Source organism: Herpailurus yagouaroundi, unplaced genomic scaffold, assembly GCF_014898765.1.
Source record: "Herpailurus yagouaroundi ecotype Mexico unplaced genomic scaffold, PumYag 196, whole genome shotgun sequence".
Classification (NCBI taxonomy): Eukaryota; Metazoa; Chordata; class Mammalia; order Carnivora; family Felidae; genus Herpailurus; species Herpailurus yagouaroundi.
Genome location: NW_024412427.1, coordinates 1,646,411 through 1,673,791, shown reverse-complemented (window position 1 = coordinate 1,673,791; position 27,381 = coordinate 1,646,411). Strand labels below are relative to the sequence as shown.

At 50.8% G+C, this 27,381-nt stretch overlaps 3 protein-coding genes across 5 annotated transcripts; 2 read left to right on the top strand and 1 right to left on the bottom strand.

Moving 5' to 3' along the window:
* Positions 1 to 326: 326 nt before the first annotated feature.
* SNX21 (sorting nexin family member 21) lies at positions 327 to 6,054 on the top strand. Of its 3 annotated transcripts, XM_040446907.1 has the most exons (5): positions 327 to 674; positions 1,006 to 1,273; positions 1,703 to 1,860; positions 4,817 to 4,827; positions 4,997 to 5,132. In XM_040446907.1, exons 1-5 carry the CDS (start codon positions 342 to 344, stop codon positions 5,013 to 5,015), a joined length of 789 nt encoding a protein of 262 aa, XP_040302841.1. In that variant the 5' UTR covers positions 327 to 341; the 3' UTR covers positions 5,016 to 5,132. The 3 variants fall into 3 exon arrangements, with proteins under 3 accessions (XP_040302841.1, XP_040302840.1, XP_040302842.1); XM_040446906.1 differs by lacking the exon at positions 4,817 to 4,827 and having other exon boundaries at positions 4,997 to 6,054; XM_040446908.1 differs by lacking the exon at positions 4,817 to 4,827 and having other exon boundaries at positions 1,703 to 1,853.
* ACOT8 (acyl-CoA thioesterase 8) lies at positions 6,051 to 17,549 on the bottom strand. Its single transcript, XM_040446912.1, has 6 exons — positions 17,333 to 17,549; positions 15,915 to 16,051; positions 10,552 to 10,777; positions 8,498 to 8,655; positions 7,720 to 7,914; positions 6,051 to 6,281 (listed from the first exon to the last, which is right to left on the bottom strand). The coding sequence occupies exons 1-6, from the start codon at positions 17,449 to 17,451 to the stop codon at positions 6,163 to 6,165; spliced, it is 954 nt and encodes a 317-aa protein (XP_040302846.1). The 5' UTR covers positions 17,452 to 17,549; the 3' UTR covers positions 6,051 to 6,162.
* On the top strand, positions 17,547 to 27,208 carry ZSWIM3 (zinc finger SWIM-type containing 3). Its single transcript, XM_040446905.1, has 2 exons — positions 17,547 to 18,109; positions 24,795 to 27,208. Exons 1-2 carry the CDS (start codon positions 17,955 to 17,957, stop codon positions 26,728 to 26,730), a joined length of 2,091 nt encoding a protein of 696 aa, XP_040302839.1. The 5' UTR covers positions 17,547 to 17,954; the 3' UTR covers positions 26,731 to 27,208.
* Positions 27,209 to 27,381: the final 173 nt, after the last annotated feature.

Here is a 27,381-nt window from a genome sequence, read left to right as displayed (position 1 = left end):
CCACATTCAGAAATCTCTGGCAAGCTGTGTGACTCTGGGCAAGTAACTCTGCCTTTCTGGATCTCACTTCCCCGTTTGCTACTTCCTATGTGTGAGGCTCAAATGAAATTATGAAGTTGTAAGAACCTGAGAACACTATGCAAACAATAATCACTAGGTAACTGATCAGTCAGCCTCTGCTCTGTGCCAGGCACTGAACCAGTCAGTGCCCTTTCAAAGGCTGAAAAATTAGTACTAGTTTTAATTATTCCTGTTTTACATAGGAGAAAACCTAGGCTCATCGAGGCCAGATTCCAACTCGGATCACGTGTCTTCTCCTGGCCTCAAATTTTTCACCAGAGATGGGCTTCCAACGGTGGCATAATGACTTTGGAAAGTTAAGAGTGCTGGGTGGAGATTGTGGGACAGATTGGGGCCAACCGGGACTGACGGGATCTTCGGGACGAGCGGGAGGTTTCACTGAGGGCGTGAGCCCCCTTAGATTGGGTAGGATCCCGCAGGAGGCTCGGGTTCGCCCAGGCCTACCCAGGATTCCCAAGTCCCTCCCGGAGCGAAAGGCCCGGGATTCCCGGGAGGCTCCGGGGAGCGGGCGGGGCCGGGGGCGGGGCGGCGGCAGGAAGCGGCCGGAGCGGCGCTCGGAGCGGCCTGAGCCCGGGGAAGCCCGGCCGGCCTCGGTAAGCTGCCGGGACTGCACTCGGACCCCGGGGGACCGCGCGCCGCTGAGTGCACCGCGGGCGCCGGCGGGAGAGACGCGCCAAGGGGCGAAAGAGACAAGGGGAGGGTCCCAGCCGCTCCCGGGCAGAGCTCGGCCCTAGGCTGCGTGGGTGGGAGGGAAACGACGCCAGGCGACGCCCGGGGCTCGCAGGACCCCCAACGGGCAGGGGCGGGGCCTCCGCGGCGCCCCTCCCTCCCTCCCCTGACTGGGCCCGCCCCTTCTCGCGCGGTTGGGGGGGGCGGTCTCCCTCACTCCCCGGCCCCAGCCCGAGCGTCGCGCGCTCCCCCCAGGGTGCCATGGCCTCACGGCTCCTGCACCGGCTGCGGCACGCCCTGGCCGGCGACAGCCCGGGGGAGGCGGCGTCCGGCCCGGAGGCCGAGCAGTTCCCGGAGAGCTCGGAGCTAGAGGACGACGACGCCGAGGGCCTGTCCTCCCGCCTCAGCGGCACCCTCAGCTTCACCAGCGCCGAGGACGAAGAGGAGGAGGACGACGAGGACGACGGAGAGATTGGCCCCGACCCGCTGCCGGCCGGGGACGGGGCGTCGGGGGAAGATGCAGGCGAGTTCCCGAGGACAGAGGCGGGACCTGGGGCTCCATTAGGCCTCCACCCCAGCCACCTCTTGGCTGTGTGACCTTGAGAGAATCACAACACCTCTCTGAGCCAAGTTCTCCCTCGTGTCAAATGGGGGAAATCACTCCCATCTCGAGGTTGCTGCAGGCATTAAATGTACAGGATCCGGGATGTACAAATCCGAACAATGTGCTCGCGATGTTTGGGGGGGTGGAAATATTTATTTAGTGTCGGCCGTCTGCTCTGCTAGGCGCGGTGTTTGGCCCCAGACCTCTCCCTGGCTTTCGGTTTACATTTATGTCAAATGGAGATAAAGCCTGTCTCACCTGTTGGGAGGATGAGTGAGGTCACTGCATGTGGTTTATGTCGACCTTAACCCCAGGCCCATTGATGTAACTGGTCATGTGCTCATGCAGAACGAAGCCCCCCACCTGATGGGCAGCGGGGCAGTCAGCCCCTCACAAGGCAGTTGCAGGATTTCTGGAAGAAGTCCCGGAACACCCTGGTTCCCCAGCGTTTGCTCTTCGAGGTGACCAGCGCCAACGTGGTCAAGGACCCGCCCTCCAAGTACGTGGTGAGTGAGGGTCCAGGAACCCCTGGGCTGTGAGTTTAGAACTCTGGCTAAGTAGGGGAGACTCCAACTTCCTGAGGGGGGCAGTCTGGCTGTGTAGTTCTAAAGGATCACTTCATTTTTTAGGGATGGGGAAACTGAGGCCAGAAGGGAGATATAACTTGAGCAAGTCCTCAGGCAAATGATTTAGCTTCTCTGAGGGATTATGGACCTGCCCCCATCCTGGTTTTGAGACTAAAGAGAACTGGTGTGTGTGCCCCCCAACCCTAGGTTTTGCAGACTGTAGCAAAATACAAGATATATAGGAAAAAATATTATCTGGGTCAGACCTGAAACCCAAGTTGCATTGGTTAGTGGTTAAAAAAAAAAAAAAAAAGGGTTTTGGATCCAGATCTTGATTCAGATCCCACTTATTACCAGCTGTTTGACCTTCGGTGCGTTGTGTAACCTTGATAATGCTATTTTCTCATCTGAGCAGTTGCAGAAGTTAAATGAGACAGTGCACAGAAAGAAAGCCCTTAGCATTGTGCCTGGCATTATGAAGTGCTTGATAAAATGGCACCTCTATTATTATGACTTAACCTTGGCTTGAAAATGTCTGGCATCCAGGTAGGGCCTGTTGTGGCATCCTTACAACCCAGTTCCCAGGCACCCACACTGTACCCCATGATGTTGTTCTGAGGGCTGGATTTAGGGGGTAGGTGGGGTTAGCATGAAAAGCAGTGTGGGGGAAGGCCTTGGAGTCTGTTTTCCTTGCTGTGGAAAGAAGAAACTGACATGGAGAATGAGGTCACCAGGTCCTGAGCCCCAGCCCGACCTGGCCAGTCTGGGCAGTGGCAGCTCCCTGCCTCAGACATCCCTCATCTTCGCCACCCTCCTCCATTTCTGACTCAGCAGGAAAGGGGCCTGTGGCACTGTCCCACATCTGGGCCTCTCTCCATTCCTCTCCGCTGCTGTTAGTAAACAGGGGCCACGCCCATGGGGTGCCTGCTCCAATTTGAGCAGGGATGCCTCTGATGAGCTAGTCTTAAGTGGCGAAAGTCCCAGCCAGGCGTCATGCACAAGAGAGGGACCCCGAGGAGCAGCTGGGCAGCATGGTGGGGGTGGGACTCTGGGAAGAGAATGATAAGACAGAGCAGGATGGCCAGAGAGGTCCTGACCCGTGTTTGGGGAGACAAATCCCCTTCTCTGTCCAGTGGGGACCCTACATCCTGACTTCACTTCTGGGGGTTAAGAGCACAGGCTGTGGAATTGGGTTGGCCTGGGTTTCAATCCCAGCGGGGCCATTTGCCCAGCTGTGAGACTTGGGGGGACGTGTTTGATGAGTCAGATGAGAAAATGGATCTAAAATGTTTTCTTTTTGCCAAAAAACTAAAAGTAAAAGCTAGATAAATATAAGGGGTCATTTTAGACCAATGCTTCTTGAAGTGTATTCTGCAGGAAATTGTTTTCTGGGAATGTTAACAATTGTTCCTTTAAAAAAGAAGAGAAATTAAAAATAAAAAAAAAAGATTTGCAGTCGATATGTTTTGGGAAAGCAGAATTGAAGAATAAATTTCTTTAAGGTTAAACTTTTTTTTTTTTTTTTTTTTTTGTAATGTTCATTTATTTTTTAGAGCGAGAGACAGCACAAGTGGGGCGGGGGTTGGGGGGCAGATAGAGGAGACACAGAATCTGAGGCAGGCTCCAGGCTCTGAGCTGCCAGCACAGAGCCTGACATGGGGCTCAAACCCATGAACTGTGAGATCATGACCTGAGCCAAAGTCAGATGCTCAACGAACTGAGCCACCCAGGCACCCCAAGGTTAAACTTCTTAATCCTTTACAATATTACCGTACACTGAATCTTCCAGAGAAGTATAGAATAAGCAAGCCTAATTGACCAGAGGTGGCTGTAATGTTGGCAGTTTCGCAGAGCAAATTCGAGAAAAGTCTGGGTTTGGTGTTGGTGTGCCTTCAACACCGGATGCTCACTAATCCCCCTTTTTAAGTCTGGTGGCTCAGCATTATGCTAGATTAATCCGTGTTCAGGTTCTCAGCTTCACAGTCATCCTGCCCCATGTTTCTCAGACACTGGTCCTTCCAGTACCAGCTTCACAATTCTTGTCCTGGCTAAATGCTACTTGTACTACTCCTTGCTTAACATTTTTCGTCTTAAACAAGTTCAAAAGATTTTAAAGTTCTACTGTACGGGGAAAGCCTAGTTTGCCATAAAGAGAACCATAAAAATTAATACAATAAAATCCGTGAAAAATGACACCGTGTCATTAAACCCTGTGTGAATGCTATTGCCCGAAGGCTCTGCCCGGAGATTTGCTTTCTAGCACTTTTCTCAAGGTGGAGATGAGAAGTGTTGGAGAAGTGCATTTTAAAAATCAGACTGAGAGCCTCTTAATCTGTAGTCAGGATTCAAATTAGGGGGAGTCACCTCTTGTCTCTGATTCAGTGTTATTTACTCCAGCACATAGCACCTAAAATCTCAGGACCAACATGTATTTATACACATTCCACTTGAGTAGACATGACCTAGGCCAGTGCTTCGTTCACTGGAGAGGAGGGCGGACCCAAGGGGGAGCACTGCCTTGCCTGAGGATACACACCTCCAGGAGAGTAGCTGCACAGGAGTTCGTGCAGTGCCCAATGTCCTTTTCACAATGACCGCTACCAGGGCTGTCTGAAGACCTCTCCGCCCGTTTGGAATAACCTAGCTAAGGAGGTGGGGGCTCTGTGTCCAGAGTGGAGCAAAGCCCCAGGCTGGTCCTGAAGGTTGGTTCAGAGGCCCAAGAAAGTCGCCTGGGTTTCAGCTCACCGCTGGTTTTCCAGAGAGGCTATCAGAAGAGCTAACTACCCTATGGGAAGGGAGTGCTCCCTGGAAGTGACAAAAGGGGTGGCAGCTCTAGGCACTGAAGCTCATCTCTGTCTTTCTCTCCCCGTGCTGCCTTGGGCCTGGGTCATTTCAGACGAGCCTCAGGTAAGATGGGACTGGGCTCCCTAGCTGCTGCCCCAGCAGCTCCCACCCTCCTGGGCCCAGTCTCAGGGACTAAGGGGAGAGGTGGGGGAACAGAGCTTGAAGTGCGGGTGTGGGGAGGGGAGGGGTACATGGACAATTCACACCTGCCCTGACCCCACCCTCCCCGCAGCTCTACACCCTCGCCGTGATGGGTCCAGGGCCACCTGATCGCCAGCCAGCCCAGATCTCTCGCCGCTACTCGGACTTTGAGCGGTTGCACCGAAACCTGCAGCGACAGTTCCGGGGCCCCATGGCTGCCATCTCCTTCCCCCGGAAGCGCCTGCGCCGGAATTTTACCGCGGAGACCATCGCCCGCCGCAGCCGGGCCTTCGAGCAGTTTCTGAGCCACCTGCAGGCAGTGCCCGAGCTGCGCCATGCCCCGGACCTGCAGGACTTCTTCGTGCTGCCTGAGCTGCGACGGGCACAGAGCCTCACCTGCACTGGCCTCTATCGTGAGGCTCTGGCACTCTGGGCCAATGCCTGGCAGCTGCAGACCCAGCTAGGCACCCCCTCGGGCCCAGACCGCCCTCTGCTGACCCTGGCTGGGCTGGCTGTGTGCCACCAGGAGCTGGAGGACCCTGGGGAGGCCCGGGCGTGCTGTGAGAGAGCCTTGCAACTGCTGGGGGATAAGAACCCCCACCCTCTGCTGGCACCCTTTCTGGAGGCCCACGTGCGGCTCTCCTGGCGCCTGGGCCTGGACAAACGCCAATCAGAGGCCCGCCTCCAGGCCCTGCAGGAAGCAGGTCTGACCCCCACGCCACCCCCCAGTCTCAAAGAATTGCTCATCAAGGAGGTACTGGACTAGACTTACTGCTGCTGTGGGGAGAGGCACCGCCCCAGGATGGGGGATGGGGATGGGCAGTAAGGACACAGCAGTTGGGAAGTGGTAGGGGGTGCTGGGAACCCCTGTAAGTCCTACAAAGAATTTGTAGCAAACCAAGGAAATACGTTCTTTCTGTCGAGCTGGGCTCAGGACAAGCTTCGGCTGGGCTTGCCCTGGGATGGTGCAGGGAGGAAGCCGGATGCAGCCTCTCCAGCTCATGAATGTCTGGGGACGATGCCCCAGGGTAGGTCAGTGTCACCTCTTCCTTGGCCAGAGGGCCAGGGACTCTGCCTCTGGAGTCCTGGAGCTGACGGCTGGAGCAGAGCTGCAGCCTGGCCCAGGGGAATTAAAGGCCAGCAGCTCCAGTGGTATTAGTCTCTTTATTGGGTTTGGGGACAGAAGGCCCAGACCTTGACTGTAATTCCTGCCTCAGGAATTGGGGGAGAAGCCCCAGGCCAAGCTGGTACCTCTGGCTACAGCTTGCTCTCTGAGACCCGGGACTTCACTCGGATCACGCCCTCTTGAGCACAGGACACAGCCAGGATGCCGTCCCGACGCCACAGCCGCCCTTGGACCAGCCCCCGGGAGCCACCTGCGGGTGAGGAGAAGGGTGAGAATGACCTTCTCGCTCCTTCACAGCCCAGCATAATGTGCTGCTTGAAAAGGGTGCAACTGGTCTGACAGCCCCATACAAGGGCACACGGAGTGTTGTGGCCTCTTCCAATCTCTAGGTGCCCCTTTATGAGCCTATTATGGATGGTCCCTGGGGGTAACTCCTGTGGGAACCCCGCTTGACAGTTTGAAAGCACTTTCACATATTCACTGGCTTCCTCAAAAAGATCACAGGGGAGGAGTTCTGAGGACAGTCTTGGCCAGTAGCTTGGCCGGGTCGAGCCACCCACCCTGGCCACTTGTGGTAGCAAACCTGTCACTTCCCTTTCTAATAAATGAAACCGGTCCTCCAGGGTGGTTCATGAAAAAGACTCCCACACTGCCCCCACCCCACTAGCAGGAAGAAGGGGGTGGAGGGAGGGCCTGGGGCCATCAGGGCTGGCCACCCCTCCTTCCCTGCTTAGAGATTCCCCTGCTAACCCTGGGCCTGAGTTGGAAGGTTCTGAAGGGAGCTGCTGGTCTCCCCTACACAGAGTAGAGCTCCCTTAGTTCTTATAGTAGCCAAGTGAAACAGGCCTCACCCATTTTCCAGACGAAGACAGCAAAGTCCCAGGAGGCTCAGGAACTCGGCCATAAGGAGCCGGCCAAACCCGAACCCAAGCTTCCCAACTGCAAGGCTGTTGATCCTGTATTGTGATACTGTTGGTACTGGAGAGTACCCCCTTCCCTGAATATAGAATCCCTTAAGTTTTGTCCCTGTTTTACAAAGCGAGGCTTTTCTTCCTTTGAAAAGTAGTTCCCTAGAAAGGAGCCCAGGGCTCTGAGACCAGGCACTGATGAACGAGTCTGGGCTTCTCTGCGCGCTAACAGTGTCCAAGTTGTGGAGCCCTCAGAGACGACCGAAGGCCCTGACCCCAACCAGGTTGGCTAATCAGCACTATTGCTCAGGGAGCCTCTCAAAAATAGTTTCCTGGATTTTATCCAAGACGTGCTGAGTCAGAATCTTGAGGGTAAAATCTGAGAACCTATTTTGAAAAAGCTCCCCCAAGTGGCAGTCTGATGGGCCACCAGGTTCAGATACCACTGCTCGTGGGACCCTATTTGTTCAGATGGGGAAACTGAGGCTCATAGAGGCGCTGGGACTTGCCCAGGATCACACAGAGAATCTGAAGTGGTTCTGGACTAGAACCGGGTCTCTAGTACCTTCTGCCTGTTACAGATAGTAAGCTGAGCAGGTGTCCCGTTTCAAGCCTCACCCTGTCCTTTTGAAGAAAAGAATGCCAGAGCCTAGAGGAGGCAGGAGAGGAAGTGACATGTGCAGTGCCCCACAGGCTGGGGGCGGAGGGCAGCATCACCCCAGAAAGCAGGCTTCCTGCCCCCCAACGTCAGCACCCTTGTCCTGGTGGCCCCATACTCACCAGCCCAGGGGCTCTCGCATTCATAGAGCATCCAGTGGTCAGCTCGGAAAGGGTTGTGGAACCACATGGAGTGGTCCAAAGAGACCATGAAGTGCACGTTACACTGCCACTGGTGGGGCAGCAGTGCTGTGCCCAGGAAGGCATAGTCCGAGATGTAGGCAGCCACACAGCAATGCATCTTCATGTCGCCCTCCCCTGCAACACGTTCCAGCCCCATCAGCCCTGGGCTCCTGGGCTTTACAGCTCAGGACCTGCAGGGAGGCGGGGGGGGGGGGGGGGCAGAGAGGGGCTGCCACACACAGATGTGTAGACTACTCACTGTATCAGGGCACCTGGCCTACGGGGTGTGTGTGTGTGTGTGTGTGTGTGTGTGTGGCAGGTGACAAAGGCAGCAGGGATGGGCAGAGGACAGGGGTGAGTGAAGACTGAAATCCAGTCTTCACTCCGTAGGTCTCCCTCACTGGGTCCTTTAAGGGGTATCTTCTTCCAGCCTGCACAGAGGCACCGTATGGTTAGCAGAGGTCCTGGAGAAGAACCAGCAAGGTACCTTGCCTTCCCCAGAAAGGGCTGACATCAGGATGATTATAGTCCCCTCCCCTTTTTCCCCATACAAGCGGCCGAGAGGGTCCCGGTGAGAAGCTAAGCCAACTCCCCACTATGCAGACAAGGAAACAGGTCCAGAGAGGGGAAGTAACATGCCCAGCACCACACAGGGCATATGAGGTACAGGCCGAGACCCCTGGAGAGTGTTTTCTTCCACTCCTTGGGGTCCTCTTACCAATATGGCCCCGGGCTCGCACCCAGAACATCTGTTTGGGCTCCTTGCTCTGCAGCTGGCTCAGGATCGGTGGGTTTACCAGCTTGATCTCAATGGGCACCTCCTTGGCAGCAATTCGGTTCAGTCCCACCCGGTACATCTCTTGGAGGTTGGGGTCCCTGAAAGTAAAGGGGGAGGGGAGAGCCTCTCTGAGCTGCCTCTGTGACCAACCCCCTCGGTCCTCCACAGGGACTCCTGACTTTTTCCCCACAGCTCACCTCCTCTCTGGCAGGCAGAAAAGGAGAGTGTGTGAATCCTTTCTTTGCCACTTATGAGCCACGTGACCTTGGCAAGTTAGTAACCTCTCCGGGCCTATCTTCCCATCTGCAAAATGTAGATAATGACAGTAGCTACCGGAGTACCAAGGTGTACCCCATAACAGGCACTGTTGTAAGCATTTTGCGTACGCTCACTTTTCACAACGACCCCGTGAGACAATGCTATTATCACCCCGATCCGATAAATGCATTAAGCCCCCCGACAGTCCAAGTAGCTTGCTCAGCAAGTGGAGGAGGCAGGGTCCGGACCCAGGCAGTGTGGCGCATGCTCTTAACTACTTCACTATTCTCAACTTTCAGAAACAGGCTGTACAACTTGGACTGAGTTACCCTAAGCAAGTGGGAACACTGTGTCCCCACAGGGGAGGAGCCCATTTCTAGTGACAGTAACAACCAGCCCTGGTGCTCTTCACCAGTATTTCCACTTTCACCCCACCCTCGAGGGCACCCTCCCACAGATCTCCTGTGACGATGGCATGTTCTGTACCTGCACTCTCCACCACAGAAGCCGCCAGCCACATGTGGCTAGTGCCTTCCTTGTTGGACTGCACAGCTCTAGATTTACGGACCCTTAAGAACAACGTCCTCCTTTTATTTCAGCAAACGTGTTTGAGCTCTGACGGCAGACCAGGCTCTCTGCCTATTCCTCTCTGTCGGTAGTGGTGTGACTACAATTTATGGAGCATTCACTGGGTACCTTATTGTCTCTTACCTCACTTAATCCTCACAGCAGCTTTATGAGGGAGGAATTATGATTAGCACATTTCCTAACTGTGGGCACCGGCTCAGCGTGGGAAAGCAACTTGCGCAAACTCACAGAGCTAGCAGAAAGAGTCTAAATTTGAACCCAGGCCTTTACCAAAAGATAAAACCCACATCCATCCCATCAATACCGTGCTATGTCCCCAGCGTGCAGCACAAGACACGGGAGCTCTCCTTATGAGACAGCTGTGAAGTAGGCAGGACAAACATGACCATTCCCATTTTCCACATGAAGAAGCAGGGCTCTGAGAGGCTGGGGAGTCAGGCAAAGTCGCACAGCAGGCGAGCGCTATCAAAGGCACAGACCCGGCCAGAATCCAGAATCCGTTGTGTCTGTCCTGTGTCGGGACCCAGAGCTCTCTCCCCTGCCCCAGCACTTTTCCAACTTTATTAGCTACGATCCAAGTAAGAAATGTATTTTACCAGGCGATACTCAAAATATTTAGCACCCACGAAGGCAAAGGCAGCAGGGACCGTCACCCCTGCCCGGCATGAACTCCTGGGCTGCTGGATCACGAGTGACCCCAGAGGAGGAGAGGGATCACTCAGAGACCGGGAAGGGACGCACCAAGTAATTACAAAAGTATTTCAGTATTTGCGCAACCAGTAAAGCTGCAACAGTATCTGAACTGGCTGAATCACTAAGCTCTGTTTATATCGTGACCCAACACACTTGCCCATGCACACCTACTCGCACACTCCACAACACACACAACTGAAACTAAAGCTTCACAAAAGGGTTCTTACCCTCCCTATGTGATATGCTCCAATATCTTCTTTCCTGGTCCTTCTCTCTCCCTCCCTCTCTCTATGTATGTATACACACGTTGTACATATACATATATATATATATATATATGTATACACACATACATACACATATATGGGTTTTTTTCCCCTAGAGTTTTAAAATGGACTCTACGACCCACTAACAGGTGACAGCAGCAGTTGCCCTGGAGCCTCCAGGTCTCTCACCTTAAATACTGGTCAATGAGGGCCTCATGGTCAAGCAGCTCTTCCGGTGGGGGCACAGCGGGCATGGAGAACTGGTGCTGCAGGGGGCTGGGCTGTGCCTGCTGGAAGGAGGCCTGGCAGATAAAGATGGGCTTGCCATGCTGCACAGCCTTCACGGAGCGCACAGAGAAGCTCGTCCCTGTTCGCGTCCGCTCCACCTGATACAGTACCGGCACCTTTGGGTCCCCTGCAGTGGGCACAAGGGATACAGTGAGCCCAAGTAAGCCCCACGGGACAAGTCATCATCACAATGGCTGGACAGGCACCTCTGCTACTCGTTCTTTATTCCTTTTCTGTTCTGCAGCAACTGACTGAGGTCCGCTACGGCCTAGGTACTGGGGATACAGGGACAATACCAGACCCTGTCATCCAGATGCTCTGGGACAAGTGGAGCTCCCCTCTCTCAACAGCACAGAACAGAGGGCCATGGCCAGATTCCCTGCATTCAAATCCTGGCCCTGCCACTCACTGTGTGGCCTTGAGAAAATCATTCAACCTCTCTGAGCATTTTACCCTTCTCTACATAGGGATCATCAGTGCTTATCCCTCTCAGTATTTTAACGATAATTAGATTAGGCACAGTTGTAAAGTGTTTAGAACATCCAGCACAGAGTAAGTGCTCTATAGGTGTTTGTTAAAGAAACTAAATCATCTCCGCTTTTGTCTTGCTTCATCTGTGACTGGGATCTTGTCATGAGTCCAATACTATTCTTCTAGATCAGAGGTCAGTAACTCTGGCCTGCTGCCTTTTTTGTTTTCTAAGAACAAGCTGAAGCTATTTATTCAGAGTTTAGTATAGCAAGGGAGTCAGCCACCATCACTTGTGTGTGGCAGAAACTCAAAGGCAGGCAGAGAAGTGGGAAAGCATTATAGTGAAAAAAGATACACCATAAGCCACGATCGGAAGCTGTCGGCCCAGGAAGTCCGTAGGGAGCTAACTAGAAACAGGGCATATTTGGCTTTCTCTGATTGGTCCTAAGTTGGAAGTGGGGACAAAAATTATCTCTGTTAATAAAGTCTTGGCTGTTTGGGGCTGATCATTCTAGAGGCTATGGTCTGGCCTCCTGTGCCGGTTGCTAGAGATGGTGGTCTGACTTCCTACAGGTCTGATGTGTAGACAGTAGGTTGGCTTCCTGTGCTGCTTGCTGCCAACTGGGGATCAGAATCCTATTTTTATAGATGGTCTGGCCATTGTCTGTTTGACTATTCGTCCCTCAGAAGCCTACTGTCGGCCAGTCACTTCATCTTAGATGGAAATAGCAGTCCCTTGGCCCTTCTCTTCTGGATGTCTGCATCCCCAGTGTAGGGCGGAAGCCACTGGCCCTGCCCCGAGGCCTATTAGCCCTCAACAAGCTAGTCTGGAGGATTTTTAGGAGCATCTCCTTGGTGTCCCTGAAGTTCTTCAGTGCCTGAGTCAGGCCGATGTTGGAGAGCTCTGACACCTTGGCAGTGAGAGGTCCTGGGGATGATTTTCAATTTTCAGATGAAAGGAGCAGGTCTCAGGAAGTGTCGCTTCCTCCACCGTCATCCAAATGGGGAGCCAACGGGGCACCAGAGGCTCATTCAACCAACAGCAGTAGACATCACCCTCTGAAGCTGGCCGGTCTGCTCAGCAGGCTGCCGTCGGGCATTGCCGAAGGGTGGGGGCTCCTCAAGGTCAAAGGCCTTTAGGAAGGGCTTCCCAAGAGTCCAGATCCTGGAAACAGCTACATGTGCAGTCTGATTTCAGGTGCTGGAAAGGAACCCTGCTTTCCCTTTTCCCTACCAACAAACTTAAAAAAAGAAAAAAAAAAAGCCCTAACCCTATCCTTAGGCTGCAGCTAAAAGGTACTACTTTCAGTTACTAGTGATTTACCTTTCGGTGTCAATGAGTTCTTGGACATTTTTACTGGAACAGAGCAGGTAGGCCCTGGAATGTGTTGAAGGAAGGGAGTCAACAGGTTGTTGGCTGCAGGAGTGACTGGGGGGTGCCAGGTGACATTAGTAATTAAGGCGGGTCTTGTCAAGTGGGTCTCACAATAACTATGCAAAGTTGTATCCCCACTGAATAGATGAGGAAACTGATGCCATTAACATTTGTTTGAATACAGACAAGCCCATTTGTTTACATATTGTCTGTTGTTGCTTTTGCCCACAAAACCTAAAATGTTTTTTTCAAGTAGACTCCACGCCCAACATGGGTTGTTGAACTCAAGACCCTGAGATCCAGAGTTCTATGCTCTGCAGACTGAGCCAGCCAGGGGCCCCAAAACCTAAAATATTTTTTATCTGGTCCTTTACAGATTAATGTGTGAGGACTCTAGATTCACCAAGCTCTAAACCTATACCAAGTCAGATGACTCCTACACTACATTCTTATACCTCTCTAGAGCATCCTTAAAAAAATAAATCAAACAAATCAAACAAAAAATTAAACTGTCATTCTTTCCTGGGTTTTTAAAAAATATTTTTAATGTTTACTTTTGAGAGAGCGAGCGAGCGGGGGAGGGGCAGGGAGGGGGTGGGGGGGACGACACAGAATCTGAGGCAGGCTCCAGGTTCTGAGTTGTCAAGCACAGAGCCCGATGTGAGGCTTGAAGCCGTGAGATCGTGACCTGAGTCAGCCGCTTAACAGAGCCACCCAGGTGCCCCTTTCCCGGTTTTTCAGACAAAGAATTGATATGATAAATAGCCAAGGACAATACCCCCACCCCAGCATCTTTTATTTAAAAATATTGAGGGGCACCTGGGTGGCTCAGTCGTTTTAAGTGTCTGACTCTTGATCTCAGCTCAGTCCTTGATCTCAAGATCATGAGTTCAAGCCCCCCACTGAGCTCTGTGCTGGGCATGAAGCTCACTTAAAAAAAAAAAAAAAAAAAAAGAAAGAAGTTAAAAATATGGAACCATCATTACTGGAACCAGTAAGAGGTCACATCACAAACTAGTAAGAGAGCTTCCCATTTTTCCTTGCTGCCAGGAAGCTCAGAACGAACCACAATATGCCTTAGCTTAGTTTTTTGTAACACAATCATTTCTTACAAATCCTGTTACTAGCCTCCTGTCCCTTGACTTCTATTTCAATAGTCCTGTAATAGCTGCCAATTATTTCTTTTTTTTTTAATTTTTTTAATGTTTATTTTTTTTGAGAGAGAGAGACAGAGTGCGAGTGGGGGAGAGGCAGAGAGTGGGAGACACAGAATCTGAAGCAGGCTCCAGGCTCCGAGTTGTCAGCACAGAGCCCGAGTGGGGCTCGAACTCACAGACCGTGAGATCATGACCTGAGCCGAAGCCAGACACTTGACCGACTGAGCCACCCAGGCGCCCCCATTTTTTTTCTTTTAAAATATTTATTTATTTATTTATTTATTTGAGAGAGACAGAGACAGAGAGAGAGAGAGACAGAGAGCAGGGCAGGAGCAGAGAGAGAGGGAGAGAAAGAGAATCCCAAGCAGGCTGTGCACTGATGGTCACTTAAGTGACTGAGCCACCCAGGCACCCCACTACCAATTATTTTAAGCTGTTTTGCAGCCTCTCAAGAAGCAGGTAGGGACACAAATAATTGATGATTATTTTAAAACAGTAGCATGGGCATGCTTTCCCTGGACGGAGACTTTCCAAGGAAAAGGATCCTTTCCCCAGAACCTGGTAGCTCTCTCATGGTTTGGAATGATCTCCCAAGAATGAAAGAGAAAAGCAAAGGAGGAGGAAAGAGTGTGGAGCTTGGATTTAAATCCCAGCTCTGCCTCCCTGAGCACTGTGGGAGCTGGTTACATAACCTCTTCTGGTCCCCGTTTCCTTACAGGTGGAATGGTGGCAGGAATGCCCACCCCTCGTGTTTACTTTTAAGGACTAAACAAGGTAATGGACATAGCTATGCACTGTATCATGCAAATTTTAGTTATTCCCATAAGTTCCTCATCAAAAAAGAACCAGCAACAGTCCAGGCCCTGCACTGGATACTTTACTTACTCACAAAGACCAAAAATTCTTTAGAAACAAGAGAAAGAGGCCCATTCAGAGGGATCAGGTAATGCTCCCACTGCCACAAAACAAAATAAAACTGTCGCACTGGGCTAGAAGGGTTACAATATCGAAAGCGTAAGCGTAGCACTTCTGGAGCTTACGATTACACTGAAGAAGTAAGAGCACATCTGCTCCCAGCTAGCATGAAGGTGAGAACAGGGCTGACCCCACAGTAAGTATTCAAATACTCTACAGCAATGACTGTCAGGGAGGGACAGGCAGCACAAGGATAAGGAGTGAGCGGCAGCAGGGGAACGTAGTATGACAAAAAGGGATACTTACTATTATAACTATATCTGCAGGGGTGCTTGGGTGGCTCAGGCAGTTAAGCGTCCGACTCTTGATTTTGACTCAGGTCATGATCTCACAGTTCTTGAGTTCGAGCCCCATATGGGGCTCTGCACTGACCGCGTGGAGCCTGCTTGGGATTCTCTCTCTCCCCCCCCTCTCTCTGCCCCTACCCCACTTGCGCACTCTCTTTCTCAAAAATAAATAAACTTTAAAAAAGTTATAACTATATCTGTAACATGAAGGGGAAAACCTCACTACTGTTTTAACATAAATCATATATTATAAAGTTCCATAAATTCGTCACAGCTGATGAGACTCTGCAGAAGACAGGGACTCAAAATTTCAGGCATCTGCCTTAGGAGTGAGGGAAAGGGAGGGAAGGTGAGATGTTTATGCTTCCCAAAAGAAAGCGTGGGTTTTAAAGGATTACTCCCTCCCTCCTTCCTTTGGTTCCAGAGCGGTAAGCGGCTGTAGGGATCTCATACTAGGCCCCTCCCCTTCTCCATTTTTCAGGTGGGAAGAACCAAGCCTGGCAGAGAGGAGGGGTGGGAGTGGGGGTGTGAGGGTGGCGGTGGTAACCTCACTCAAGATGGATGAGCACGTTAGTGGCAAAGCTGAAACCAGACCCAAGGTCTCCTGATTTGCAGGCTGGTGCTCTCTTCTCCAAGCCAAGCTGCCTACTGCTGAACTAGCAGAGGTGACAGCACCCCTCTGGGGATCCAGGACAGTACTTGGCACCAGAAGGTGTGTAAAGAGCGAAGAACAAAAGACCTGCAGGGAGCAGTTAAGCAACAAAGTCATTCTGCCCCAGAAAACAGGTACTCCGGGATCTCAGCAGATGTGAGGTCCAACACTCTTCTTGGCCCCCTGCTTTGCTCCTCTCTAGGCTCCCCTGAGAGGAATCAACTAACAGTCTCTCTCTCCCCCTCCCCCTCCTTCCCTCTTTCTCCTAGGTCAGCCCCCCAAGTCCAGGAAGAAGTGGCTAATGGACCATCAGGGTTGGCTTGGGGATAAGGAGGGGGGTAGTTTACCTGTCCGTACAAAGTAGCAATGCAAAGAATGCACATGGACGTCTTCACTCACAGACTTGGCTGCAGCCACCAAGGCCTGGCCCACGATCTGACCCCCAAACAGCCGCTGGGTTGTGGGTACCCAGTAATGCCTTCCTCTGTGGGGAGAGGGGAAAGCAGGAAATACTTGGGGACCAGACCAAATCCTGCGACCATCGCTGAGCCTATAGGGCAGGATCTCTCGGCCTTATTGGGGTCTGGGATCCTTTTGAGAATCTAGTGAGAGCCATGGACCCTTCTCCCAAGCAAATTCCCTTACTCTGCACACAGCGTACAACTTCAGGGTCTTCAAGACTGCTCAACCCTTCCGGGCTTCGGTTAAGGACAAGGAACCAATGCCCTTATTTTACACAGAGAACAGGGATCAGAGAGGGAAAGTGACTTGAGCAAGGTCACACAACTTAAACATTACCATTCCTGTGCACTATCTGCGTCTTTTCCCCCCAAGTCCAGTGTTTCTTCCACTGCTGATTCCCAGGGTAAGGCAGAAGCCCCCTCAAGGTCGTGTGAGGGCGAAGATGAACCCCAAGAGCTGGGGGCAAACTGCACTGAGACCTGCCACTTACATCTCTCAACTTGGGACAGCCCAGTTCTTCCAAGAACTAGATTTAGAGCTCAAAGGGCCCTCAGACTTCAAATCGAAGCCCTTCAATGCACAGGGGAGGAAACTGAGGCCCCAGAGGTGAAATTCCAGTTTCCCATCACCCAGCCCAGCCCAGCCCAAGGTTAGACTTTTTTTAATATCACGCATTCTAAGTAGCTCTCCAGGAAGTTTTTTGTAATTCTTCAGTAACGGGAAGGGAATCTAACACCCGAAGATGGCTTCTGAAAAGCCTTGAAGACCAAAATTATTAAATCCCTAGCTACAGAGAGAATTTAAATAGCATTGGGAAGGAAACTGGCTCAGGCCTCAGAATGAGTAATGAGCTACTAGACTCCACCTAGTGGTGGAGGGGATAAGGTGTGTAAGAGGAAAAGGACAACGAATACGCAAGCAGCTGCTTCTAAGTTTTAAACCTGATCAGCTGCGTGCTCTTGGACAAGTCCCCGCCCTTTGGGGGCTGGTTCCCCCAGGGACATGACTCCTCAAGGGAGGCTGCTGAGAAGGCTATCTCGGGCCACCACTTTATTTGCCCAGATTGCTAGGACCTCCTAGGGATGGGGCTGCGCAGACCTGGTGCGGAGGAGGAAGCTAGGGCAGCGAAGCCAGATCTCTCAGGGATAAGTTCTCTCCCAACCGCAGGATGCAGAGCCTGCATCCCGCGCAGAGCCCATCCTCGTCCGGGAGACTATGAGGAGGGGGCAACGTGGTGGCGGCAGTCGAGATCAGAAGCCTCTGTCCCAATGGGGGGGAGTGCAGGCCAGATGCGGCCGGCTACCTGAACAGATCCTCGTCTAGCGGCTCGAGGTTGAGCACGCTGGTAACCAGGACGCTGCGGAGGTCCCCGGGGGGATCGCCGCCGCCCTGCTGGTCCTCTGGAGCCTGCGAGGACGACATGGGGTTCACTCGCTGCCGGCCAGGACGCAGCGCTGGGCAGACACGCGGAGATCCGCATAGAACGAGCAGCTTCTTCCGGCAGCTTGTTCCAGCAACCGGAAGCCCCCTGCGGGCCCTGAGAAAGCGGGGTCCAAGTTATGATTGGCCAATGTTCCTGTCAGTCTTCATGGGAGGGCGTCGATTTTTCCTCTAGCGACTGGAGAAAAGGAGTGCCAGTCCGGGAATCCCGTGTGTGATTGGGCGTGGCCGTGAGGGGGCGGAACCCGGGACTGGATAATAAGGGCTGAGTGTCATTTCCCCCCTGTCAGATAGCAAAGACGCCCCCGGCCCCTGGTAGCCCTCTCAGTCCTAGGGATCCTCCTGAGCTCCATAACAGGCCATTCCGCCGGGGCCCACCCTTAAGGCATCCCGGACACACGCCAGCCTACGGGCCCTCCTAGTGTGACCTCTGACCCCTGGTGTTGGTCTTGGGACCAGCCCCTGGTGCGGGCTGCGGGGCGGCCATGGAGCTGGGCAGCTGCTTCAAAACCTACGAGGACTTCAAGGAGTGCTTCAGCGCCTACAAAAAGGAGAACAGGTGCTCCTTCATTCTCAGGGACTGCGTCTCCGTCCGCTTCCACAACCTCAACCACGGCACGTCAATCCGCGAGGACATCCTGTAAGGGCGGGGCGGGGCAGGGGGGTGGGGAGGAGGCCGGACTGTCCCCTGGTGGGAGGCCTGGACGTGGAGGGAGTGCAGTTGGGCCCTGGTGTCTTAGCATTCAACAGGGCGCTCAGCACCTGCCCTGTGCCTGGTGAAAAGAGCCAAAGCTTCACAGGCATCGCTTTTTGACCACCCACTTCCCCTCCACTCATTCACTCCATTACAGCTTTCCCGGAATAACTGTAATTTGTCCCATTTTTTGAGCACCTGCGGTGTCCCTAGTTCAAAGTACACTGTTTTCACAAATGGATTAAAAAAAAAAAAAAAAAAAAAAAACGCCTTCGCGGTGATTCCCTTCATCAGTGTTCTCTTTACCAGGCAATTAACGCGGTCAGTTGTGGATTAGTTTGTTCATTCATTCATTCGTTTTGTAAATGGTCCCTGAGCTTCTGAGATTCACAGCCGTTTTCCAAACGTTCCCCATGCCCCAGGCATCCTTCTCCGTTGTGTGCGTGCTTTATTTACCCCGCAGGGCTGAATTGAGAATTATAGACAAAAGCTATTTTTTCCCATCTGGCAGCGGAGAAAACAGGCCCGAGAGGCTAAGAAAAGGGTTGACAACTCAGTTGTCTTCAGGGTTCAGGTGAAACAGCCCCGGGTAAGAAAGTTTAACTTGTAATTTCACCATAAGAGAAAGAATGATGAAATAACCACAGACACCAGGTCTCTGCAGCAGGGACCACAGAAGTGGGACTTGGGCAAAATGGAGAGCAGGCCCTATCTAATCAACTGCCATTAGCTAATGGCCGCCGTGTGAAAATGAAGATCCCCTGTGGCCAGGCTTTGGGGCAAGGGAAGTCAGAAATCCAGGCTTTAGGTCAGTTTCTCCACTTTTTAAAAATTGAAAATCGGGTCCAATTCGAACACAGTCCACGTGGGCCAAGTCAAAGCTGTATGGGCAGAGTGTCTCTATCTAAATTATTCCAGGCAGTTAAGGGAGAGGTGAAGAGCTCATCTGGAGTCTGTTGGACCTTGATTGTTTTCAGCTCAAAATAATCCACACGTCCAAGTAGCAAATTCTGGGGCAGCCTGCCCTAAACCCCATCAAGGAGTTAAAAGAGAGCTCTGGAGTCAGAAAGACAGGCTTTACGCTTGAGTTTGGGCAAGACTTAATTTCTGTGACGGTTTAATCCTCTAAACTGAAGTGGATATGGTAAAGATTAAATAACCGAACGCGTGTAGGAGCGGAAGCGTAGTGCTCAGTTTCTCAGTGCTCAGTTGCAATCAGTACATGGTAGAAAGCGGTACTTTGACTCAGTACTTTGAGAATCACATGTGCTGCGGGAATTATCACTAGACCACCAAAAGTCCCACTCCACTGGGAGATTCTATGCTTTTATGCCCGGTTTTCCCTCTCATATTTTTATATATGGCTGTTGTGTTTTTGCTTTTGTTATGTCTTGGGGGGGGGGGGGGGGATTGATAATTCTTCAAACAGTCCAGGAAGTATTCTCATGTCTCTCTCCATTGCTGTTCGGTTTAATAGCTACCTTTTTTGGAACATTTTTGGGGGCCGCATTCCAGAGATTGTGCTAAGAACTTTACAGGCATTGTTTTATTTAATCCTCATTACACCCTGTGAACTAGGCCCTTGTTACCCGATTTTTCATTTTCTATGTATCCATAGTCACAAGGCCGAGTAGGAAAGCAATGTCCTACAAAAGTCTTGCTAATAAACCAGCCACTTATAAAATTCGTCCCTACTTAATAATTTCCTGCTTATCCCTACCAGTCCCGTTAATATCTTTGGCAGTCAGTTTCTGGCTAATCAATAAGTGTGGTAAACATCAGGATAATACAATGGAAATGAAACTAGCTGCAAACAAGAATTACACCTCTCCCAAGAGCAAGACTTCGTGAAATCTCTGAAAGTAATGAGAACTCCTCAGCCTGACACCAGTGAACAGGAGGAGAAGAAAAATGAGCAAAGATGATGATGTGATAGGAATTTGACAAACGAAGGATTTGCATAGCAAAGAATAAAATTAGGCCTTTGGGAAACCTGATAAAGCCCAGGAATGTTTCAGTAAAACTGACCTTTCCGTGTTGTAAAAGTGAGACAGGAAATGAAATATCTTAGTGTTTGAGGGGAAATGCACCAGGAAAAAAAACAAAAACAAAACAGTTGACACTGTAAGTTATTCTTGGAGTATTTTAAGAATTGGTATATAGCTGCCATTATAACCTAAGTTTTGTTAAATATAATATTAACTTCATAATTTTAGGCTCCTGTTTCAAGATAAAGTTCCTCTCAAATCTTTTTCCCCCTCTATTTGCTATCGTATGTTGTTTCTGAGGGATAGTTTTGGCTGCAATTAACTGAAAACTCTGACTCAAAATGGCTTATTTCTTAGAAGCGTAGAGGTGGGTCTGTGAAGGTGATTGTTTCCATGGCCCTGGCTTTTTGTTTCTTACTGCTCTGCCACCCTCAGGTCTCAGTTTGGTACAGATGCAGGGGTCACATCCAAATGGAAAAGCCTTCCTCAGTTTCCTGCAGATTTCCTATCCTGTTTCTTTCTCCAGAATTGGGCCAGTATCCATGCCCATTCCCAATGAGATGAGCTCAATTGGCTTAGACTGGCCCTGAAGTACTTAGCTTTGTGGGGGAGTCATGGCAACCCAAACTAAGTTGGCTTTCTGTTGGGAAGGAAGAAGGGGGCTAAGGGCAACCCACAGATCCAGTCACAACCTTTTGAATGAATTCACTTTGTAGTGGTTCTGATTGGTTTTGGATCAGGTACCGACTTTTACAGACCAGTCAGTACTCTTGCTATTTCTAACTTCTTGTTATTTCTAATTTACAGATTAGGAGTTGAAGACTCAGAGGAAGTGAAATGACTTGTCCAAGTTCACACAGCTAATACGTGGTAGAGCTAGAATTTAAACTCAGATCTTCTGACTCTGAGTCTTGTTCCTAACTCAAGTTCTATTTTCTAAAATGGCTTTACCGCACCTATAAAGATCCTAGTATTGCTCAAGGTGCGATCTACACACAAGGACACAAATCTTATGTAAAATTAAAAGGCTTAGTTAATCTGTACCAATCCCTATAGAGTGAATCACTGTGCAGTCAGTTATAAATATACTGCTTGTACCTCTCTTTAACCATTCACTTAATTTTGACTTTACTGGCTACCTATGTAATTCTCTCTCTGCTCTCTAGAGTTAGAGAGTAGAGACTGGCTAATTAGTCTGTGTAGCAATTAGTATAGTGTTCGGTACATAGCGGGACTTGGTAAATGTTTGAAATTAAACAAAGGACTTGTCCATAGTTAGTAAAAGTAGTTGTGCTGGGACTAGAAGCCAAGTTGTTGGACAGAACCCTCTCAGTGGTCTTCCTAGTATACTTTTCATGTTTTATAAGGAGAACCTTCTGTGCCATAGTCAATCATTTAATTCTCATTCGGTACGCGTGCTTAGAGCACCGGGTGTGCTCCACGCGCGGGAGCAGGCACTGGGAGCACACTGCTGGCGCTGTCCCGTAGGGAATACAGACACCTGCAAAGTAGATGGGAAGCAAGGCTGGCTGACTCCCTCCCTCCAGATCCTGGCTGAGCACCCTTAGATGTAAGCAGTCAGGGGGATTCAGAAAGGTGTGAAACCATGTTCCTGTCTTGAAGGGAGTCAATGCTTTAACTTAGACAACTAAGTACAGATGAAAATAACCGCAGTGCTCAACGAATTCTTAACAAAAGATTTGTATATCTCACTGTATGTAAGTGCTATCTCAATAAAAAAGATTGAACGAAGTGGGGGAAAAAATAACAGACTTCAGCCTAGTACCCATTATGTTTGAAACATACGATGCCAGCAAAGACATTATGTTTACAGATCTTTAAGCAAGTTATTGAACCTGAACAGTGTGTTGAGCGTCGAGTATCCTGAAAAAGGAGAAATATTTTGAAAGTGGACAGGCAGCATAAGGGTTAACTACACAGACTGTAGCCAAGCAGGCTTAGTTCAAATCCCAGATCCCCATCCTTGAGAACATTTTAAAGCCTGTTTCCCCATCTGTAAAACGAGGATAATAGAACCCTTTTCCTAGGATAAAGTGATGCATGTTAGGGGCTTAATATAGCCTGGCATAGAATACCTTAGTACATGTAGTACTGGTAGGAAAAAATGTAAAACACTTGTTAACATATTGGATATAGACACAGAGAAGGAGGAATTAAGAACAAGGCCAAGGTTTCCTCCCCTGGAGGCATAGTCAGTCATTAATGGAACCAGGAAAGGTTTGAAAAAGCTTTATGGCTAACGTTCTCCAGTATCTTTCTTTCTTTCTTTTTTTTTTTTTTTTTTTTTGGACAAGCCTAACATGCACTAAGAGCATGCAAAGTCCATCTAATTTGATGAACTAGGGCCATGCTAAGCTGTGGAGCCAGCAAAAGGGCAGGGCCCAATCTACGGGCTTGGGGAAAGCTTTCTAGAAGAGATGACCGTTCCACGTAGTCCTGAAGGGTGAGTAAGCTTTGAGGTGAAGGCAGGTGGGAAGGGTGTTCCAGAGAGAGACAAACACGAGCAAAGGCAGAGAAGTGAGACCTAGCATAACGAATGCGGGAAGCTGTAGACACTTTGTCTTTCTAGGGCACAAAAAAATCAGATGGTGAGGGGGTGGAAAAGGAGACTGGAAATGTAGGCAGAAGCCACACTGCGGCCACCACTGACTGGCCTTGCCATACTATTGGACTGCTCCAGCCCCTTCCCAGCCCTGAGCTGGGGATGGTGTTGTAGCCCCAGCACTGTGCACACAACAGGTGCAGGCATTTTCAGCCCACTCCGCCCTATTATTGCAGGCCTGGCGTATCCTGTTTTTCTAAGCTTACCCCACAGGGTGGGCAGACAGGACCAGCCGGATTAGAGTGTTTGGAAAAGAGTTAGTGAGGTGTCCAGGCTGTGTCATTGCATGCCAGGGGCTGAGAGTTTTTCCCCCTCTCTCCTGGTCTTTGGGCCGGGACACTCCCTGAAGAGGCAGGGTTGTAACCTGTCCCACCCATGATCTATGCGTCATTCATCTAGTACATCTTTGGTAAGCATCTGCTGAGGGAATAACATTGTTAGGTGCTTGGAATACACTGAGAAGTAACTCAGTCCTGCCGCTTCGTGACAGCCCCATCCAATTGTTTTTTGTCTTCTTTTTTTAGTTTATTTATTTTTGAAAGAGAGAGAGAGCGAGAGAGAGCGCGCACAAGGGGGGAGGGGCAGGGAGAGAGGGAGACAAAGAATCCAAAGCAGGCTCCAGGCTCTGAGCTGTCAGTGCAGAGCCCGACATGGGACTCAAACCCATGAATCTTGAGATCATGACCTGAGCCAAAGTTGGACGCTTAACCGACCGAACCACCCAGGCACCCCCTAGTCCCATCCAATTGTAAAGGTACTTTATAAACACCCAATAGAGTGTCACAAGGCATAGGAACTATAATAACAGTAGCCAGGCTCTGGGCTAAATATTGTGTCTGTGGCTTATTTAACCTTCATAACAATCTTAATAAAAGAGTCTCATTTTATGTGTGATTTTCTTAATAAAACAGTCTCATTTTAAAGTGATTTGCCCAACGTCAAGGAGCTTCTGAGTGCTAGAGCCCTGATTAATATCCAGGCAGTCAGCCTCCAGCATCTCCACTATGTAACCACTAGGTATACTACCCCCCAGAGAAGATTTTGAGCCTTTTATGTTACGTAAATGCTACGAATTCAGAGAAAGGAGCAGTTACTATGGGTTGAAAACATCCACAAAGGCTTCCTGGAGAAGGTGGGAGCTGATTTGGCCTTGAAGCTTGGGTTGAATGGGGATAGGAAAAGAGCAGAGATTCGATTTATTTCCTTCTCCTTTGAATCCTCACTCTCAGCCTAGAATGGCAAAGCTGGTAGGGACCTGAAGATCATCTAGCCCAGGGGTTCTCAAACTCTCCTAGGATTTGGACATTTTTCCTGAGATGAAAGATGAATAGAGATCTTTCCTCTGAGAGAGGGCCACTTGTATCTTTGCTGTCTGGAGGAGTAGGAGGCAAAGGTAATAGTTCCCAAAAGGCAGGAATGAAGGGGATATATATTTTTTAAGTTTATTTATTTTGAGAGAGTGAGCGAGAGGGGTGGGGGAGAGTGAGAGCAGGGGAGGGGCAGAGAGAGAGGGAGAGAGAGAGAGAATCCCAAGCAGGCTCCTCACTGTCAATACAGAGCCCAACGCTGTGCTCAAACTCACGAACCTACAAGATCATGACCTGAGCCAAAATCAAGAGTCAGATGCTTTACTGACTGAGCCACCCAGGGGACCCAGAGGCAACACTTTAACCAGTGCATAATCAGCTGGCCTGCTGCTGCTGCCTCTTGTCTGTTTTCTCTCCCATCTGGTCTCACAGTGAATCCCTGGGAGCTTCAGCTGGGCCACAGAGGGTGAATGGAAGGAGTGGGGCTTTAAACAACTATACATGAGAATGGATGCAGTGTTAGTTGGACAGGGTCCTGACAAAAGACACCGAATTGGGATTGGAGTATGAATGTCAGTCTTCCTTCCCTACATCCTACACTGCCTCGCGGTCTCTGGAAAACCCATCAGTCACTGTAAATCCCTCCAGGGTCTTGTCTTATAAGGGAAAGGGGTGGGCAGTACCTTTCTCACTGTCACGTCTACCTTCCCTAGATACATGCAGGTGAAATTTGTCTGTATTCGGACCCAGTCAAACAGGAAGAGAACATCAGAGGCAGACATGTGCCCAGCATACTTGCTCCTGCGGTACAATGAGAAACTGGATCGACTATTTATTAGTGAACTCAACACCCAGCATGTCCATGTTGATTCCAAAACTGCAGGACCCAGAGGAGACACCACTGGCAAACCTCAAAAGACCATGTACCTGCAGAAACCCCAGCCTGAGCAGCCTGCAACCAAGAAAGACCTTGACCTAGCCAAGAAGTCCCCCGTTGAACCATCATTTTGCTTAGACAAGGTCCAAGCACCCTCCAAGCCAGAGCAGGAGGGCATCACTCCTTCTGACCTGGCCAAGATAGCAAAAGTGATGAAAAACTTTCTTAAGGTGGATGAGGGTTCCATGGCCTCTCTCAGCGTGGGCAACAGCCAAGACCTGGACCGGCTCAGCTTCCAGAGCAGCAAGATGACCGATCTGTTTATCCGCTTCCCAGAGAATCTCCTGCTACACCGCGTGGAGAACACCCAGGGCCACATCCTCTATGCTTTCTTGGTGGAGAACAAGGAGCGAGAGGGTCGAGTGGTACACTTTGCCGTGCTCAAGGCTGAGACAGCTAACTCCGTGGCCAAGATGCTGAGTATCTTCACAGAGTTCAACACAGACTGGCCCAAGGTCAAGGTGGTCTTTGTGGACCCGTCCTTCCCCCATCGAGCCATCCTGCAGGAGATCTTCCCTGCTGCCCGCATCCTCCTGTCCATCTACCACACCACCCGGCTCTTGGAGAAGAAGTTGCATCGTAGTTCAGCAAATCCATCCTTTAAAAGGCTCATGAAGGAAGCCCTGCGGGAGGCTGTGTTTGTCACTTCTGATGCCAGCCTGCAAAATCTCTGTCAGATGTCCCAAGCCCTACTGGATGAGGAGCTCTTCAGCTTCCTGCAGGCCCACTGGTTCTCCTGTGAGCTGCTGTGGTACATGCACGTGAGGAAAGGCCTGCACGCGTGTAACACGTACATGGACAGCCTAGACGTTGTCACCAGCAAGGTGTCCAGCCTCTTTCGGGAACAGCAGTCTCTGCTGGACTGCATCCTCCGCTTTGTGGATTATATAGACTTCTTTAATACCAAAGGCTTGAAAAACTTGCCCACAGCTCCTCCCAAGTTAAAAAGAGCCCAACCAGCCAGCATGCCGCCCAAGTCCAAGAAGGCATTTGGAGTCTGGGGGGGGAGCCTCACCAGGCTCCCTGTGGAAAAGACAAAGCCAGAGCCACAGCGGGTGCCGTTGCGGCAGCAGCCCCAGGTGCAGCCCTCCCAGGAGGGCATGCTAGCCACCTTGCACGGGAGTGGCTCTGAACTGGCCTATAAGCTGTGCCACAATGAGTGGGAGGTGGTGCAGAACTCCACGCACCTGGTGGACGTGGCTGGCTCCTCTGTGGACATTCAGCTGCTAGAGGATTCTCACCAGGTGAGCAAGGATGGCTGTAGCTGCAGCTGTTCCTTTCAACAGTGGTACCACCTGCCATGCCGGCACATTTTGGCCCTGCTGCACACCAGCCAGAAGCCTGTGGGTGAAGCCATGGTGTGCCGCCGGTGGCAGAAGAGGTACCAGCACCTCCTTGGGCCCAACGGGGAGCTCCGGGACCCTGTTGTGGTCCCAAACGTAGGCCAGCCTGGGAAGCAAGGACGGAGTGACGTGATTCAGGACCTCAGCAGGGAGCTGGCAAACCTGCTAATGCAGAGTGAGGGGCCAGAGCTAGAGGAGCGCTGTTCCACCCTGCGCAAGATTGTGGACATCTGGGCTGACCCCTGCCAGCCGCCTGAGCCCAGTCAGCAGCCGGAGGACTTCAAGGATGTGGGCCGCCTCCCTTTCCTCTGGGGAAAGCAAGAGGAAGGGGAGGGACTCCCTCTTGCTGGAGCCACGATTCATGATTAAGGCACTTGCGCTGGCGCATTGGACCACAGGCCCCTCTCCTTGGAAGTCTGAGGACTCAAAGTGGGCAGGCCATGCCAGGGGTCAGCATTTTAACCAATGTCTTCCTAGGTAGGGCTAGGAAGATTGTTACAACAGGGAGAAGAGGAACCCCACTATGTGACAGTCCTCTGAATCCACCCCATTTCTGCCCTACCTTTGTCATTCCTCGGGAACCTCGTTCATTGTCAAGGCCAAAGTTATCTCCATGCTGAAAGGTCACCCACCCTCTTTCTGCCCTGACTCCTGAGATGAGATCTTACTCCTGTCAGAGGGATGAATTCCTGCCCCAGGATAGGGTGAGACGAAATATACCTGGTAAAAGGACCTGTTTCCAGGGACAAAGGGATGGAGGGTGATCCTTAGCTGTTGCTGCTCTTTACAAAGAATCTGTTATTTGTACTTATTTTTATTCATATTAAATAAAGTTTTGGTTGGTTTTTTTTTTTTTTTTTTTAATAAAATCAAATAAGCAGGGAAAATGTGTGCTGCTTGAACAGGGAAGGAACCTAATGGGGGTTGTAGAGCCAAACAGAATCTGATGCCTTAAATTCAAAGACTTAGGAGTCCACCACTGACTTCATCTTCTTGCTACCAACCAAGCCATCAACACTG